The sequence below is a fragment of the Cetorhinus maximus genome, unplaced genomic scaffold (genome assembly GCF_964194155.1).
Source record: "Cetorhinus maximus unplaced genomic scaffold, sCetMax3.hap1.1 HAP1_SCAFFOLD_200, whole genome shotgun sequence".
Taxonomy (NCBI): Eukaryota; Metazoa; Chordata; class Chondrichthyes; order Lamniformes; family Cetorhinidae; genus Cetorhinus; species Cetorhinus maximus.
The window spans coordinates 483,185-501,383 of NW_027596178.1; the positions used below are offsets into that span (position 1 = coordinate 483,185).

Below are 18,199 nucleotides of genomic sequence, written 5' to 3' on the forward strand. Positions count from 1 at the left end.
CTCATCGCAGGATTCCCAGCCTCTGACCTGATTTTGTAGCCATAGTATTTATTTGGCTAGTCCAGTTCAGTTTCTGGTCAATAGTAACCCCCAGGATGTTGATAGTGGGGGATTCAGTGATGATAATGCCATTGAATGTCAAGGAGCGATGGCTTGATTCTCTCTTGTTGGAGATGGTCATTGCCTGACACTTCTGTGGCACGAATGTTACTTGTCACTTGTCAGCCCAAACCTGGATATTGTCCAGTTCTTGCTGCATTTGGACATGGACTGCTTCAGTATCTGAGGAGTCGCAAATGATGCTGAACATTGTGCAATCATCAGCAAACATCCCCACTTCTGACCTTATGATGGAAGGAAGGTCATTGATGAAGCAGCTGAAGATGGTTGGGCCTTGGGTGTGAGGGAGGGGAAGGTGACGGTTAGTTCAGTGGGTGGGGGAGGGGAAGAAGACAGTCAGTATAAGGGTGGGTGAGGGGTAGGATTTGGTCAGTCTGGGGGTGGGGGAGGAGAAGGAGATGTTTGGGGACGGGAAGGAGACGGTCAGACAGGGGGTCAGAGAGGGGAAGGAGACGCTTTAGTAAGATCAAGACACAAGAATTTGTCGCAGGAGGAGGCCATTCAGCCCTTTGAACATAGTTGATCTTCTAACTGAGCACCATTGTCCTGCCCTATCCCTGTATCCCTTGTTGATGTTTTTAATCTGTAGGTATCTAACAATCTCAGTCTTGAACGTACTGAATGACTAAGCCACTACATCCTTTTGGGGCAGAGTTCCAAAGATTCACCACTCTCTAACAAGAAATTCCTCCTCATCTCAATCTTTAATGTCCTGCCCTTATTCTGAGACTGGTCTCCTTAGGTAAGGAGACCAAAATGCACACAATACTGCAGGTGTTGCAGGTAGTGAATTGAGGCCCTATATAATTGCAGTAAGACATCTTTACTCCTATTCTCAAATCACCTTGTCATTAAGGCCGTCTCCTTCCCCACCCCTAGCCCCTGAGCTGACCGACTCCCTCCATTCCCCCACCCCCTGAACTGACCAACTCCTTCCCCCCGACCCCAAGAATTGACCAACTCCTTCCCCTCCCCAGCCCCTGAACTGACTGACTCCTTCTTCTCCCCTCCCCCTAAACTGACTGACTCCTTCTCCCCACCCCCTGAACTGGCCGACTCCTTCCCCCCCCCGCCCCCTGAACTGACCGACTCCTTGCCCCCCACCCTGTGAATTGACCAACTCCTTCTCCTCCCTCACCCCCTGAACTGACCGTCTTCTTCCCCTCCCTGACCCCCTGTAATGAGTCCATCGAGTCTGCACCAGTCAAACAAGCACCTAACTATTCTAATCCCATTGTCCAGCACTAGGCCCATAGCCTTGTATGCCATGGCATCGCAAGTGCACATCCAAATACTTCTTAAATGTTATGAGGGTTTCTGCCTCTACCACCCTTTCACGCAGTGAGTTTCAGATTCCCACCACCCTCTGGGTGAAAAAATTCTTCCTCACATCCCCTCTGAACCTCCTGCCCGTTACCTTAAATCTATGCCCCCTGATTACTGAACCCTCCACCAAGGGGAAAAGCTCCTTCCTGTCTACCCTATCTATGCCCCTCATAATTTTATACACCTCAATCATGTCCCCCCTCAATCTCCTCTGCTCCAGGGAAAATAACCCCAGTCTATCCAATCTCTCATAACTAAAACTCTCCAGCCCAGGCAACATCCTGGTAATTCTCCTCTGCACTCTCTCTAGTGCAATCAAATCCTTCCTATAAAGCGGATTCCAGAAATGCACGCAATACTCTAGCTGTGGCCTAACCAGCGTTTTATACAATTCCAGCATAACCCCCCGCTCTTGTATTCTATAACTCAGCTAATAAAGGCAAGTATCCCATATGCCTCCTTAACCACCTTATCTACCTGTCCACCTGGGGCCGGTGGACATGCACACCAAGGTCTCTCTGATCCTCGATACTTCCCAAGGTCCTATCATTCATCGTGTATTCCCGTGCCTTGTTTGTCCTGCCCAAGTGCATCACCTCACACTTATCGGGATTAAATTCCATTTACCTCTGACCAGCCCGTCTGTATCCTCCTGTAATCTAACGCTATCCTCCTCACTATTTACCACCCCACCAATTTTCATGTCATCCACGAACTTACTGATCAACCCTCCTACGTTCAAGTCTAAATTGTTTATATATACCACAAACAGCAAGGGACCCAACATCGATCCCTGTGGAACCCCACTGGATACAGGCATCCAATCACAAAAACACCCCTCGACCATCACCCTCTGCTTCCTGCCACTCAGCCAATTCTGGATCTAATTTGCCAAATTGCCTTGGATCCCATGGGCTCTTACCTTCGTTTTCAGTCTCCCATGCGGGACCTTATCAAAAGCCTTGCTGAAGTCCAAGTTAACTACGTCAAATGCATTGCCCTCATCTACACATCTGGTCACCTCTTTGAAAAACTCAATCAAATTGGTCAGACATGACCTCCCCTTAACAAAACCATGCTGACTGTCCTTGATTAATCCCTGCCTCTCCAAGTGTAGATTAATTCTGCCCCTCAGAATTGCTTTCAATAGTTTCCCCACCACTGAGGTTAGAGTGACTGGCCTGTTGTTCCCTGGTTTATCCCTTCCTCCCTTCTTGAATAACGGTCTCACATTAGCTGTCCTCCAGTCCTCTGGCACCCCTCCTGTGGCTAGAGAGGTTTTGAAAATGATTGCCAGCGCCCCTGCTACCACCTCCCTTGCCTCACTCAAAAGCCTGGGATACATTTCATCCGGGCCTGGAGATTTATCTACTTTTAAGCCTGCCAGACCACTCAGAACCTCCTCCCTTTCTATGCTAATTTCTTTAATTATATCACAGTCCTTCTGTCTGATTTCCACATCCACGTCGTCCCTCTCACTTGTGAACACCAACACAAAGTATTCATTTGGAACCCTACCTACGTCTTCCGGCTCCACATACAAATTACCACTATGGTCCCTAATGGGCCCTACTCTTTCCCTAGTTATCCTCTTACTCTTAATGCACTTGTAAAATAACTTTGGATTTTCCTTTATTTTACCTGCCAATGTTTATTTGTGCCCCCTTTTTGCTCTCCTAATTTCCTTTTTAAGTTCCCCGCTACACATTCTATACTCCTCTCGCGCTTCCGCTGTTTTGAGCCCTCGGTATCTGCCATAAGCCTCCCTTTTTCTCTTTATCCAATCCTATGTATCCCTCGACATCCCGGGTTCCCTGGATTTGTTGGTCCCGCCCTTTATCTTTACTGGAATATGTTGGCCCTGTACTCTCCCTCTTTCCTTCCAGGGAAGCGACACTGAGTAAATTGTTGGAGCTGCGGGCTGACAAATCCCCGGGTCCTCCTGGGGTCTCAAGAGAAGTGGCTAGTGAGGTAGTTGATGCGTTGGTTTCAATTTTCTAAAATTCCCTAGTTTTGGGGAGCGTTCCATTAGATTGGAAAACAGCAAATGTAACTCCTTTATTCAAAAAGGGTGGAAGACAGAAAGCAGGAAACTACAGGCCAGTTAGCTTAACATCTGTCGCAGGGAAAATGTTAGAATCTGTTATTAAAGACATTATAGGGCACTTGGAAAAATTCAGGATAATCAGGAATTGTTAACATGGTTTTGTGCAAGGGAAATCATGTTGAACCAATTTATTGGAGTTCTTTGAAGAAGCAATATATGCTGTGGATAAAGGTGGATGTACTGTATTTAGATTTCCAGATGACATTTGATAAGGTGCCGCATCAAAGGTTATTGTTGAAAATAAAAGCTCATGATTTAGGGGGTAACACATTGACATGGCTAGAAGATTGGCCAGCTAACAGGAAACAGAGGGCAGGCATGAATTTGTCTTTTTTTGGTTGGCAAGATGTAACGAGTGGTGTGCTACAGGGATCAGTACTGGGGTCTCAACTTTTTACAATTTATATAAATGGCTAGGATGAGGGGCCTGAGGTTATGGTTGCTCATGACACAAAGATGGGTAGAATAGTAAGATGTGAAGAGGACACAAGGAGGCTACAAAGGGATGTAGATGGGTTAAGTGAGTAGGCAAAGACCTGGCAAATGGAGTATAATGTAGGAAAGTGTAAAATTGTCTATTTTCGTCAGAAAAAGAAGCATATTATCTAAATGGTGAAAGATTACAGAGCTCTGAGATGCAGAGGGATCTGGGTGTCCTAGTGCATGAATCACAGAAGGTTAGTAAGTACAGAAATTAATTATGAAATCTAATAGAATGTTATCATTTATTGCAAGGTGAGTTGAATATGAAAGTAGGGAGGTTATGCTTCAGTTGTACAGGGCATTGGTGAGACCACAGCTGGAGTACTGTGTACAGCATTGGTCTCCTTATTTAAGGAAGGATTACTCATGTGTTGGAAGCAGTTCAGAGAAGATTTGCTAGACTAATACCTAGATTGCCCTCCCCACTGTCCAACTGCGGATCCTTTCACCCACCTCCAGTATTCTCCCCTTCCCTCTGGCCTCTTACCTTCTCTCGATCTTTACATTGAGAGCTGTCGGCGTAACATCGGCTGTCTTAATTTCTCTGCTCCTCTCAGCCATTGTTTCCAGGACTGTCGCTGACCTCATCTCCTCTGGAAATCTTCCTTCCACAGCTTCCAACCTCATAGTCTCCCAACCTCACGCAGCATGCTTCTACCTCCTCTCCAAAATCCACAAACAGGACTGTCCCGGCAGACCGATCGTGTCAGCCTGTTCCTGCCCCACGGACTCATTTCTTCCTCTCTTGACCCCATTCTCTCTCCCTTTGCCCAGTCTCTTCCTAACTACATTCGCAATTCCCCTCCCCTCGCCTCCTCCCCTCCCTCCCAAAATCGTGATTGGTTCCCCCTTGTCCTCACTTTTCACCCCACCAACCTCCACATTCAAAGGATCATCCTCTGCCAGTTCCTGCCAACTCCAGCATGATGACACCACCAAAGACATCTTCACCTCACCATCCCCACCTCCCTCCCCCTCCGATCCATCAGCATTCCATAGGGACCGTTCCCTCCGTAACACACTGGTCCACTTCTCCATCACCCCCAACTCACCCCCTCCCACCGCACCTTCCCATGCAATATCAGAAGGTGCAACACCTGTCCCTTTACCTCCCCCCTCCTCACCGTCCAAGGGCCCAGACACTCCTTTCAGGTGAAGCAGCGCTTCACTTGCGTCTCCTTCAATTTGGTCTATTGCATTCGCTGCTCTCAATGCGGTCTCCTCTACATTGGAGAGACCAAACGTAGACTTCCGCTTTGTGGAACACCTTCACTCAGTCTGCAAGCATGACCCATTAACAAGGGGGCAAAAGGTTATTGGGGGTAGGTGGGAATGTGGCGTTCAAGTTAAAATCAGATCAACCATGTTCTTATTGAATGGCGGAGCAGGCTCGAGGGGCTGAATGGCCTACTCCTCCTCATTTGTATGTTCATCTGTATGTTCTTAAGACATGAGATGACAGGCAGCCCTTTGTTGTGTTTTATTCTTAGAGGTAATTTTTATTGCTAGTAGTGTTACCCTTGATACATCTTCAACAAATAGTGATGAAAGAAAATAGTAGCAGAAGTCAGTATGATACGAATGGAGGGAAAATAAATTCAAGTCACCTGATCAATTAAGCCATTTTCTTTAAGAACTGTAGTATCAATGATGTAAGAACATCAGAATGGGAGCAGGAGATGTTAATTGTATCTGAATTGTTATAGTATACAGGTTCAAGACATTTATTGTGGTTTCACTTGAGTACATATAAAGACACACTTAGTGAAATGTGGTGTGATTGAGATAGGATATATATGCTCACAATGGGTAGAATCACCCAGTCCCATTGGTGACAGGCATCATGGTGGGGGAGGGGGTTGTGGGGGGTTACAATTCAGAATTAGAGGCAGAAATCGATTTTATGCCGGTGTTAAATCCGATGCAAATCCCACTGGAGGTAGGCGTGAACCCAATTTGGATCCCAGTAATGGGGTGCAAAGTAAGGCCGGACTGGAATGGTCCTCTCGTGCCCAATTTACCGTTACACTGGCAGGAAATCATGCCAGCCCAGAACACATCTGGACAAGTGTGACCTTCAGAAGTTGGAACTTACTGTTAGGGCCTTGCTCAGATTGCAAACATCCAAGGAACAGAAGATGCTAGAGACCTACAGCTACTGGACTCTGGAGGAAAACATCCATGGCATACTGGGTGGATTCTCATGGACATGGCTATGCTGCGAAGCTGCTCACAGGAGCTGAGAGGTCTCCGTTGATACTTCAGGTCTGCTTCGGAACATCACGGTCTTGGCCATGGGCTGCTACGGATGATCGGCCAAATTGGGGGTGTGTAGTGGAATGTCTAGGTGTGACTGCGAGAGGAAGCTGTACAGTTGCTGAAGGTGTTGAGTTGGGGGTGGAGGGGGTTGGGTGGAACAAAGTTGGCCGGGGGGAGAGGTGGAGAGGAGGGAGTACGAGGGGTGAGGGTGTAACAGGGGAACAATGCTTCAAGTGGGGAGGCAGGTGTAAGGAAGGGAGTTTGGAGAGGTGAAGTTGACTAAGAGGAGGAGGGAGTTCGGAAGGGGGAAAGTGTTGGGGGTGGGCGGGTGGGGGCGGTGGGTGGGGGGAGGTGTCCGGGGGAGGAAGAGAGAATAAGGGAAGAAGGGATGTCCAGGTGAACGTGCAAGGGAGGTGTCTGTGGAGTAGATAACTGCCTCCTGGGGAACGAACTGAGGTTTGCGTGGTAGGAGGGAATGGTGAGTATGAGAGGGGGCAGAGGGAACCGGTAAGGTGGGAGGGTGAGGATGTGTCAGTAACAGTAGAAGGGATTGCTAGGATGGCTGGTGGGGACTCAGGCAGACATGGACCCTGGGGGTGAGAAGGAGGAGGTCATTGTGGAGGGCGGGTGGGATACTCAGAAAGGCAGGGAATGTAGACTTTCACCTGGAATGACAAGGGTTTGGGTTGGTAGGTGATGGTGAGGAGGTGGAAGGCGCCAGGAGGGTCGACAATGATGGGGGGAAGGACATGGGTGACTGGGGAAGGGGAAAGGATGGGGGAGCTGACGATATACTTGACCATGACCATGGTTTTTGAAATCAAAAGTGAGTGGAGCCTCGTGTTGGATGGGCACGGGTACAGCATGGGAGTGCAGTCAGTGGGTGGGCAGAGATGCAGATCAGCTCAGATGGACAACTGAAAGAGAACTCCAACAGACAGCATTGAAAATGCTCAGTACAGTAAGATGAGTGTGATAGATGAAGGCTCCATATGTATGGGAGAGTGCTTGCACGAGGCTCTGAAAGGCACTGCCACACACACACACTTTTCCCTCTCGAATTACTCGTGGTCCGCCTGCGTACAGCTAAACTGCTAGTAGTGGGAGGGGTGATGCAGTGGGAAGACTTGCAAAACCTGTCAATGAAGCTGAAAGACAACATTATACATTATTCAGTGAAACTGAATATATTTTCAGATTATAAAATGACAAAATGTCAGTGCAACCACTTGTGATCAGAATTTAACTTTTCTAGGCCTACCATTTCTTCTAGGCGCTGCCCTGACATCCGCTGCAGGGCTGGAGACAGACTGTGCAATGGCTGGCCCTGTTGCCTCTGATGACTTCCACGTGCATCCTCTGGAGAGCCGAGCCCTTGAGAGCCCCGGCTTACTTTGGCTGTCCTCCTGTGGGCCAGCTGCTCCCTCTGCGGTGGCAGAGGGTGAGGTTGAGGGCATCAAAGGGGACAAGGAGAGAGCAAACAGCCTCTGAGATGGTCCAGGTGGATGGTCCAGGGGTGCCCAGCTGCTGTTCCTCCTCCCTTTGGGTGCCCGAGGGCCCCGGACTGACTCCTTGAGGGGAAGGAGCACCTGGAGGGACGTTGAGGTGTCCCTCTCGCATTGCCACTGCAGGAACTCATCCGTGGCTACCACGATGGAGTACTGGTCTGCGTGCATCTCCGGGTTCTACTGGACCAGGGTCTCCATGGCCCCGTCATTCCCATGGAGACTTTCATACGCACATGTGGGCATCATTTCAGAGAGCAGGCAGATGCACTCTGACTCATGCTACTCGGTTGAGGGCTGCCAACAGCTCTGCGTGATGTTCCCCCACCTCCTGCTGACTCCACGATGAGTTGGAAGGCAGAATCCAGAGGCTCGCCATCTGTTTCGGACCTCACAGATGCCTCTATCGCAGCAGTCTTTCGAGTGCCGGGGAGCCACCTCCTGCTGCGGACACGTGTCCCTGCAGCGACCAGCAGATCGTGAATCCAAGCCTGCTCTAGTTCTAGGTCCCACCAGGGTGTGTATCTCGGCACTGGTGCAGGGTGTGGGTAAGCGCTGTGACTGGTCTTTCAGGCTGCTTATTTCCAGCTCTTCAATGGAAGAGATGTCCTCTTGGCTGGAGGTGAGGACCTGGATGGAGCTGAGGTACTGGGTGGCTGAGAGTATCAGTCGCTTGGCAGAGCTCTCTGTGAACCAAAGTAGAGATAATTAGTGCAACAAAAACAAAAATAGCTGGAAAAACTCAGCAGGTCTGACAGCATCTGTGGAGAGGAACACAGTTAATGTTTCGAGTCTGTATGACTCTTCATCGGAACTAAAGAGAAATAGAAATGAGGTGAAATATAAGCTGGTTGAGGGGGGTGGGACAGGTGGAGCTGGATAGAGGGCCAGTGATAGGTGGAGGCAAAGGAGAGATTGCCAAAGATGTCATAGACAAAGGGGTGTTGACGGTGGTGATATTATCTAAGGAATGTGCTAATGGTGACATTAAGGGTAGAAAGCAGGACAAGCAAGGTACAGATAGCCCTAGTGGGGGTGGGGTGGGGTGCGGGGAAGGGATCGAAATAGGCTAAAAGGTGGAGATAAAACAATGCATGGAAATAAATGTAAAAATAATAATAGAAATAGGTGGGAAAAGAAAAATCTATTTTAAAAATATACTAATTATTAGAAAAAAAGGGATCGAAAAGGGGGTGAGGATGGAGGAGAGAGTTCGTGATCTGAAGTTGTTGAACTCAATGTTAAGTCCGGAAGGCTGTAAAGTGACTAATCGGAAGATTTGTGTTGGGCTTCACTGGAACATTGCAGCAGGCCAAGGACGGACATGTGGGCATGAGAACAGGGTGGAGTATTGAAATGTCAAGCGACAGGAAGGTCTGGGTCATGCTTGCAGACAGATCGAAGGTGTTCCGCAAAGTGGTCACCCGTCTGCGTTTGGTCTTTCCAATGTAGAGGAGACTGCATTGGGAGCAGCGAATGCAGTAGACTAAATTGAGAGAAGTGCAAGTGAAGTACTGGCATCATGCTGGAGTTGGCAGAAATGGCAGAGGATGATCCTTTGAATGCGGAGGCTGGTGGGGTGATAAGTGAGGACAAGGGGGACCCTATCATGGTTCTGGGAGGGAGAGGAAGGTGTGAGGGCAGATGCGCAGGAGAATGAGCCAGACACGTTTGAGGGCCTTGTCAACCACCGTGGGCGGAAAACCTCAGTCGAGGAAGAAGGAAGACATGTCAGAAGAACTGTTTTGGAAAGTGGCATCATCGGAACAGATGCGATGGAGGCGAAGGAACTGAGAGAATGGGATGCAGTCCTTACATGAAGCAGGGTGTGAGGAGTTGTAGTCGAGGTACCTGTGGGAGTCAGTGGGCTTGTGGACAGCCTTTCACCAGAAATTGAGACAGAGAGGTCAAGGAAGGGAAGGGAAGTGTCAGAGATGGACCATGTGAAAATGATGGAGGGGTGGAAATTGGAAGCAAAATTAATAAATTTTTCCAGGTCCAGATGAGAGCATGAAGCAGCACCAAAGCAGTCATCGATGTACCGGAGAAAGAGTTATGGGAGGGGGCCTGAATAGGCCTGGAATAAGGAATGTTCCACATATCCCATAAAGAGACAGGCATAACTGGGGCTCATGCGGGTACCCATAGCCACACCTTTTATTTGGAGGAAGTGAGACGAGTTTAAGGAGAAATCATTCAGTGAGAGAACAAGTTCAGCCAGATGGAGGAAAGTGGTGGTGGATGGGGATTGTTCAGGCCTCTGTTCGAGGAAGAAGCGGAGACCATCCCGGTGGGGGATGGAGGTGTAGAGGGATTGGACGTCCATGGTGAAGAGGCGGCGGTTGGGGCCAGGAAACTGGAAATTGTTGATATGATGTAGGGTGTCAGCGGAATTGCAGATGTAGGTGGGAAGAAACTGGACAAGGGGAGAGAGAATGGAGTCAAGATAGCAAGAAATGAGTTCCATGGGGCAGGAACAGGCTGACATGATCGGTTTGCCAGGACAGTCTTGTTTGTGGATTTTGGGTAGGAGGTAGAAGCGGGCTGTCCGAGGTTGGGAGACTATGACGTTAGAAGCCGTGGAGGGAAGATCTCCAGAGGAGATGAGGTCAGTGACAGTCCTGGAAACAATGGCTTGATGTTCAGTGGTGGGGTCATGGTCCAGGGAGAGGTAGGAAGAAGTGTCTGCGAGTTGGCGCTCAGCCTCTGCGAGGTAGAGGTCAGAGCGCTAGACAACAACAGCACCCCCTTGTCAGTGGGTTTGATGACAAAGTCAGGGTTGGACCTGAGAGAACGGAGTGCAGCAAGTTCAGAGAGAGACAGGTTAGAGTGGGTGACAGGAGCAGAGAAATTGAGATGACTGATGTCACGCCGGCAGTTCTCAATGAAAAGATCAAGAGAAGGTAAGAATCCAGAGGGAGGGGTCCAGGTGGAGGGAGAATATTGGAGGTGGGTGAAAGGATCCATTGAACGGGGGGAGGACTCCTGCCCAAGAAGTGAGCACAGAGACGAAGGCGGCGGAAGAAGAGTTCAGCATCGTGCCGAGCCCGAAATTCATTGACGTGAGGGTGTAAGGGTATGAAACTGAGTCCTTTGCTGAGCACTGAACGTTCAGTATCAGAGAGGGGAAAGTCGGGCTATGGTGAATACACGGCCGGGGCTGGGACTAGAAGACGGGATGGGGACAGAGGGATGGGCAGGGGTGGAGGGTCCTGGATGGGCGTTGGTGTCGATGAGTTGTTGGAACTTGTGTTCCTTTGCACCTGAAAGAAAGAGACAAAGTTTCTTGTTGAGGCGTCGGATGAGGCGAGAATAAAATGAAATTGGGGGCAAGGACAGTTTAGAGTTAGGGTGAGTCGGTGCTGCTGGAGGGAGAGGTCGAGTGTGTTCATATGGCGGCGCATGGCACTGAGTGTGGATCTCAGGATGCGATGAGAACAGCAGTCTGAGGCGCGTTGTATGTCCCGGAGATACCTGTAATCCTGGGTGGGTTCGAAACATGAAGGATGGAACTTCAGTTGGAATTCATGTGGGGTAAGCCAGAGAGAGAGACAGATGCTGAGGAAGGAAATATTGCTGTGAAAGCGGGTTTTAGTAAACACCTTGTCAAACACCAGGAGAGAAATGGAAAGCAAAGAAGGTGAACAGGGCAAAAGAGAGATACGGAACTCCTGTCGGAGAGAAGAGCAGTACTTCTTCAAGGTAGGCATTCCTGGAAGAGAAGTGGCAGTCAATTAAACACTAAGGTAAAAACAAAATACTATAGATGCTGGAAACCTGAAAGAAAAACAAAAATAGCTGGAAAAACCCAACAGGTCTGACAGCTTCTGTAGAGAGGAACACAGTTAATGTTTCGAGTCCGTATGACTCTTCATCAGAACTAAAGAGAAATAGAAATGAGGTGAAATATAAGTTGTTTAAGGGGAGTGGAACAGGTGGAGCTGGATAGAGGGCCAGTGATAGGTGGCAGCAAAGGAGAGATTGCCAAAGATGTCATAGACAAAAAGTCTTAGACAAAAGGATAATTAGTGCATGTCAGCAGAGTCAAAAGCAGGAGAGAGAGCTGTTAAATTTGCATTGAGAGAGGGATGATGTGGTGCAGGATCCTCACGAGAGTGCTGGCTGCCAACCTCACCGTCACCAAAGGCACGGTCCACATCCTCACCAGTCAGCGCGATGGCCCACTCCTCAAAGTGAGTGAGGGGCCTAATATGGGCCACTCCACTCTGGTCTGGGACCTCTCCCTGCTGTTGTGAGCCAGCTTCTCCCACGTGAAAAGAGATGGCGAGACCGTGAGCAGGACACATGGCACTGTGTGGAATGGTTGTGGTGAGCGGAGCCATGGACAGGATGAGGACATGAGTTTGAGAGGCTGTGAGCCTGATGGAGATGTGAGAGTGTGTGTGAGAGTTAGTGATGATGTCCCTTGAGATGTGGGATCCCTGTGAATGTGCGATGGGTTTGTGAGTGTGAGTTGAGGGTGATGAGGTGGTTGACTTACCCTGGCAGAACAGATTAGATCATTTATCTTCTTCCTGCACTGGATGGCTGACCTCCTCCGTGCTCCGGTGGTGCTTACTGCCACTGCTACCGCCTCCCGGGCCAGATTGGTGAGTCTGGTGGATCTCCTACAGCTGGCATGGGGTAGAGGACATCATGGCGGCCTTCCACTGGGTCCAGCAGGTGCCCCAGAGAGGCATCACTAAATTTGGGGGCTGCTGTCTTCTTTGCTTTTGGGGCCACCTGTCGCTTGGAGTAGCCCTGGTCTGTAGACTGCGCTCTGGTTTGCTTTACATATGGCACCTGGAGCGAGAAAGTGCTGAGGTCACGGTGTTGTGGGGAAATCTGAGCCTGCCTGCCACCAATCTCTTTGAATGCATTATTAATGAGGCAGTACGCGCTGGGAAGTGGATGATATGGTGTGAAATCAGACAGAGAGAATGTGAACAGGACACTTGGCACTGTGTGGAATGTTTTTGTGGTGAGCGGAGCCATGGACAGGATGAGGACACGAGCTCTAGAAAATATGAGCCTGATGGAGATGTGAGAGAGTGGTAACTGGTAAAGTCTGGTCGCGGGTAAAACATCTTTTTTCATGCCCACTACCGGACTTTGTGCAAATCTAGGATGATTCTGCCCAGTGTTTCATTCTGTAAATGTAAGACTGAGTAAAGATGGACTCACTAACTGGCTCACTGGAATAGAACAGGAGTCGACCATATGATTCTTCCAACCTGCTCCTCCATTCAATAAGGTCATGAATGATCTGATCTTGGCCTAAACTGCACTCTCCTGCCTGTTCTCCATAACTCTTGACTCCCCAATCACTGAAGAACCTGTCAATCCCAGCTGTGAATATATTCTATGACCCAGCTTCCACTCCTCTCTGTGGGAGAGAATTCCAAAGATTCACAACCTTCTGAGGGAACAAATTCTTCTGAAACTAAGCCCTCACAACACCTGCCCTGCCTAGACCCCTGAAAATCTTATGTGATTCAATCAGATCACATTCTATTCTTCTGAACTCTTGGGGTCATATGACCAACTTGCTCAGCCTTTCCTCATAAGACAGCCTTTTCAATCTAGGAATGCTTCAAGGGGACTTGACAGGCTAAGTGAATGGGCAAGAACATCACAGATGGAATATTGTGTGAATGAGAGTGAAGTTAACCACTTTGGTAAAGAAAAAAACAAAAGGCAGAATATTTCTTAAATGGCGAGAGATTGGGAAGTGTTGATGTCCAAAGGGACCTGGGTGTCCTTGTTCATGAGTTACTAAAAGCTAATATGCAGGTGCAGCAAGCAATTAGATAGGTGAATGGTATGTTGGCTTCATTGCAAGGGTACAGGAGTAAAGATGTCTTGTTGCAGTCATATAGAGTCTGAGTGAGAATGCACCTGGAATATTGTGTACAGTGATAAAAACAAAAAACTGCGGATGCTGGAAATCCAAAACAAAAACAGAATTACCTGGAAAAACTCAGCAGGTCTGTTGAAGGGTCATGAGGACTCGAAACATCAACTCTTTTCTTCTCCGGGTAATTCTGTTTTTGTATTGTGTACAGTTTTGGTCTCCTTATTTTTTTTATTCATTCATGGGATGTGGGCTTCGCTGGCTGGGCCAGCATTTATTGCCCATCCCTAATTGCCCTTGAGTGGATAGTGGTGAACTGTCTTCTTGAGGGGCCAAATGGCCTACTCCTGCTCCTATTTCTTATGTTCTTACCATCTCTTTGAAACTCAGTACTCTGACTTATCTAAAAATGCAAATGTTCTTCAAACCTCACATTCTAAAACTTTAGCCATTATTTAGCATTTCAAACCTCCCTTCTCTTTTGATAGCTCAAAAGCTCCAGACCAGCTGTCTGCAATTCAATTAACCCCACCCCACACACACAACCTCACAGTGAAATTAATTCAAACCCCATTATTAACCTACCTTTACAATAAATCACAATATCATGAAAATTATTATAATTTCATGACAAATATAGAAATCAATAGATTTCTGGAGACTAATGACATCAAGGGATATGGGGATAGCGTGGGAAAGTGGCATTGAGGTAGATGATCAGCCATGATTTAATTGAATGGGGGAAGCAGGTACGATGGGTCAAATGGTTTTCTCCTGCTCCTACTTCCTCTGTTTCTACCCATCTATTGAACCCACTCTGAACTGCCTCCAGTGCAAATATGAGCCCCACTGTGTAATGTCAAAATGTAATCTGTTTTACTTAAAACACCACTCCACAAAATACTTCAAACAAAATCTGAAAACCCACAAGGTGGACTTTGACTGCCCCTAAACTCTTGTACTTCCTGCTGGTTTCCGTTTTTCTCCATACAAGATACCCTGAGACATTCTTTTAAACAGAATATAAAATAAGTTGTTGCAGTTTATTTTGTATATATCAAAATGCTGATCCCAAATATTGTGCAGGTATTTCCTCATTGTTGTTGGACTTGTATTTGGTACCAAAATTGGCCTCTACAACAGCTCAATATTAGTTGGATATATTTATTATTTTAGAAACCTCTTGGTTTGCTGTTTAAAGTTTCTTATTGGTCCCCACTTTTGCAAATTGTTTAGGGGAATTGGGAGAATGAGCACTGATATACCATAAATGTTTTGAAATGCCTCCTTTTTCTTCTTCCCAGAGTGAAGCATGGCACGGCAGAGGGTAAAAAAGGAGAGACTGATTGATTCCAAAGTGGATGGAAAAAATGGGAAGAATACGGGACATCATAAGAAACCTCCAACTAAGGAAAAGAAGAAAAAGTCCAATTTGGGAAATATCTGCATCAATATAGCAATTGTACTGTGCATTGTGAGCAGTGGCTGGTTTTGCTATGCTATTTACATGAGATCCTTGCTTGCTAACAGAATCATAACACCTCACCCCTCATTGCGGATACTGAACAGCAACAGTACAAGCCCTGCTTTGTCGCCAGCGAAATACTGGGGATCCTATCGACCTCAGGTATACTTTGGAATGAAAACAAGGAGTCAAAAATCAATTGTAACAGGTAAAGTCAGTCATGGTCTCACTTCTTGCACCATGACTCATTCCTGTTCATTCCAATGATCCTATGGAATGGTGACCATCTTAAGTTGATTATTTTGCTAAGAATATAGCATGTCATGTTATTGTGATATACAGTGCTATTACACACAGATAACTCAAACCTTTACATATCTTTATTGACATAGGTTTTACTCAATACCAGAAGCAAATATTAAATAACTTTATCATTTAAATTGGAAAAGTGCCACTTGTTCAAGGATTCAGTACAAATTCAGGAACAACAGGCCATGTTTAACTAAACTGGGAATTTTAAATCCATTACTGACCAGTTGCCAGAAGTGCAATTACCAAATATTTTCACATTCAAAAAGATATGGAGAGGATTCCACACCACTGAGATCTTGCACTGGATGAAAACTAGCTTCAGAATGGTATGACAAAACTATTCAGGCTCATAAGAGTATGATTAGAGCATCCAAGGGTCTTATTTTAACATCTCAGTTTGGAACCATGATATTAACAAAATCTCTAATATTTTCATTTGTAATCGATATGTCAGTGTCACTGGCATCCTGAGAAGATGCTTCACCTTTTCATCATTCCTTTAACAGACTATACTGCCCTTAGTTTGGAACCCTCCAGGAAACTTGACTAACTTTCATTGTGTTTCTAAATCAATATCATTGAGGAAGTGATAGTCCAAGTTGGAAAATTGTATCATAGTTTACCAAGGCAGGACAGCTCAGAGTTGCTGTCTACACCTGCTATTGTGCCAACCCCAGGATGTTTTGTGTGCAGGATGTGCTTCAGGGACAACGATTTGGGAGTGCAGTCTAGAACAAACCCACTGCACCATGGGAAAAATTACTGTAGAGGCACAGCAAAGTGTGGAAGTTCAATAGTCGAGTGGGGCTGGGGTGATGACAGGTGTTTCTTGTGAAGTTTTGAGTCCCACGTGCTGAATTGTTTAGGGTAAAAGATATCACTCAGAGGCTACAGAACATTCTATGTGGAAAAGGGAACAGCCAGAGATCGTGGTCCATGTTGGAAACAATGACAGGAAAAAAGGGCAGAGGTACAGGCAGCAGTTTCAGGAGCTAATTAGAAAACTAAACAGCAGGATTTCAGAGGTAATCTCTGGACTCCCAATGCTATGTGCTAGTGAGCGTAGGAACAGCAAGTTAAAGCAAGTTAATGCATGGCTGGAGAAATGGTATAGGGTGGGAGACTTTCAGATTCATAAGAATATAGGAAATAGGAGCAGGAGTAGGTTAGTGGGCTCTCAAGCCTGCCCCAACATTTGATAAGATCACGGCTGATCTGGTTGTGGCCTTACCTCTATTTTCCTGTCTGTCCCCCATAACCTGAGGCTCCTTTGTAGATCAGCAATCTGTCTAACTCAGCCTTGAATAAATTCAATGACCCAGCCTCCACTACTCTCCAGGGAAGAGAACTCCGCAGGCAAATGATCCTCAGAGAGAAACTATTTTTCCTTATCTCCATCTTAATTGGGAGACCCCTTATTTTTAAACTGTGTCCCCTAGTTCTAGTCTCCCCAACAAGAGGAAACATCCCCCTGGCATCCACCCTATCAAGCATATGTTTCAATAAGATCCCCTGTCATTCGTCTAAACTCCAATGAATATAGGCCCAACCTATTCAACTTTTCTTCATAGGATAAGCCCTTCATCCCAGGAATCAGTCAAGTGAACTTTCTTTGAATTGCTTCTAACACATCTATACCCTTTTTCAAATATGGAGACCAAAACTGTACACAGTACTCCAGATGTGGTCTCATGCAGTAAAACTTCCCCACTTTTATACTCAATTCCTTTTGCAATGAACACCAACATTCCATTTGTCTTCCTAATCACTTGCTGTACCTGCATACTAACTTTTCCTGATTCATGTTCCAGGACACGCAAATCCCTCTGTACCTCAGAGCTGTGCAATCTCTTTCCATGTAAATAATATGTTGCTTTTCTATTCTTCCTGCCAAAGTGGACACCCTCACATTTTCCCACATTATACTCCATCTGGCAAATTTTTGCCCACTCATTTAACCTGTCTATATCCCTTGACAACATACTTTCTGACCTATAGTTTTTAAAAATTTATTTGGTCATGGGATGCGGGCATCGCTGGCTAGGCCAGCATTTATTGCCCACCCCTAATTGCCCTTGATAAGGTGGTGGTGAGCCACCTCCTTGAACCACTGCAGTCCATGCGGTGTGGGAACATCCACAGTGCTATTAGTGAGGGAGTTCCAGAATTTTGACCCAGCGACAGTGCTGTCGTCGGCAAACTTAGCCACATTCGGTCCCCACATCCAAATCATTAATATAGATCACTGTGGCACCCTGCTAGTTACAGTTTGCAGTCCTGAAAATGACCCATTTACTACTCTTTGCTTCCTGTTAGTTAACCAGTCCTCTATCCATGCTAATATATTATCCCAAGCTACATAAGCTCTTATCTTGCATAGCTACTTTTTTATGCGGCACCTTCACAAATGCCTTTTGGCAATCCAAATCCATTTTTGTCAGACTTTTTTGTCTTGCACTCATCAGGACAATTCGCAAGAAAATACTAATGCCAGGGAAAACAACGTGTTTATGCTGTATGAGAAGAGAGTGCTGATTGGTTAACAAGTGGACTCTGGTAGAGGTGATGCCATGGAGAATGCACCAGTTGATGGTGACTGACAGTTAAACATTGTTTGAAATTTAAACCAGGCAGCTTGACTTTTTTATTCATTCATGGGACATGGGCGTCGCTGGCTAGACCAGTATTTATTGCCCATCCCTAATTGCTCCTGAGAAGGTGGTGGTGAGCTGCCTTCTTGAACTACTGCAGTGGTGTAGTATACACCC

At 46.8% G+C, this 18,199-nt stretch overlaps 1 protein-coding gene across 1 annotated transcript in view; it reads left to right on the plus strand.

Annotated features, from left to right (window-relative positions):
- Window positions 1-14,929: 14,929 nt before the first annotated feature.
- Window positions 14,930-18,199, plus strand: part of mogs (mannosyl-oligosaccharide glucosidase) — an 81,677-nt gene continuing 78,407 nt past the window's right edge. The window contains exon 1 of the mRNA XM_078535019.1: window positions 14,930-15,327. Coding sequence (XP_078391145.1) covers window positions 14,967-15,327 — 361 coding nt within the window. The 5' untranslated portion in view covers window positions 14,930-14,966. The remainder of the gene's footprint in view (window positions 15,328-18,199) is intronic.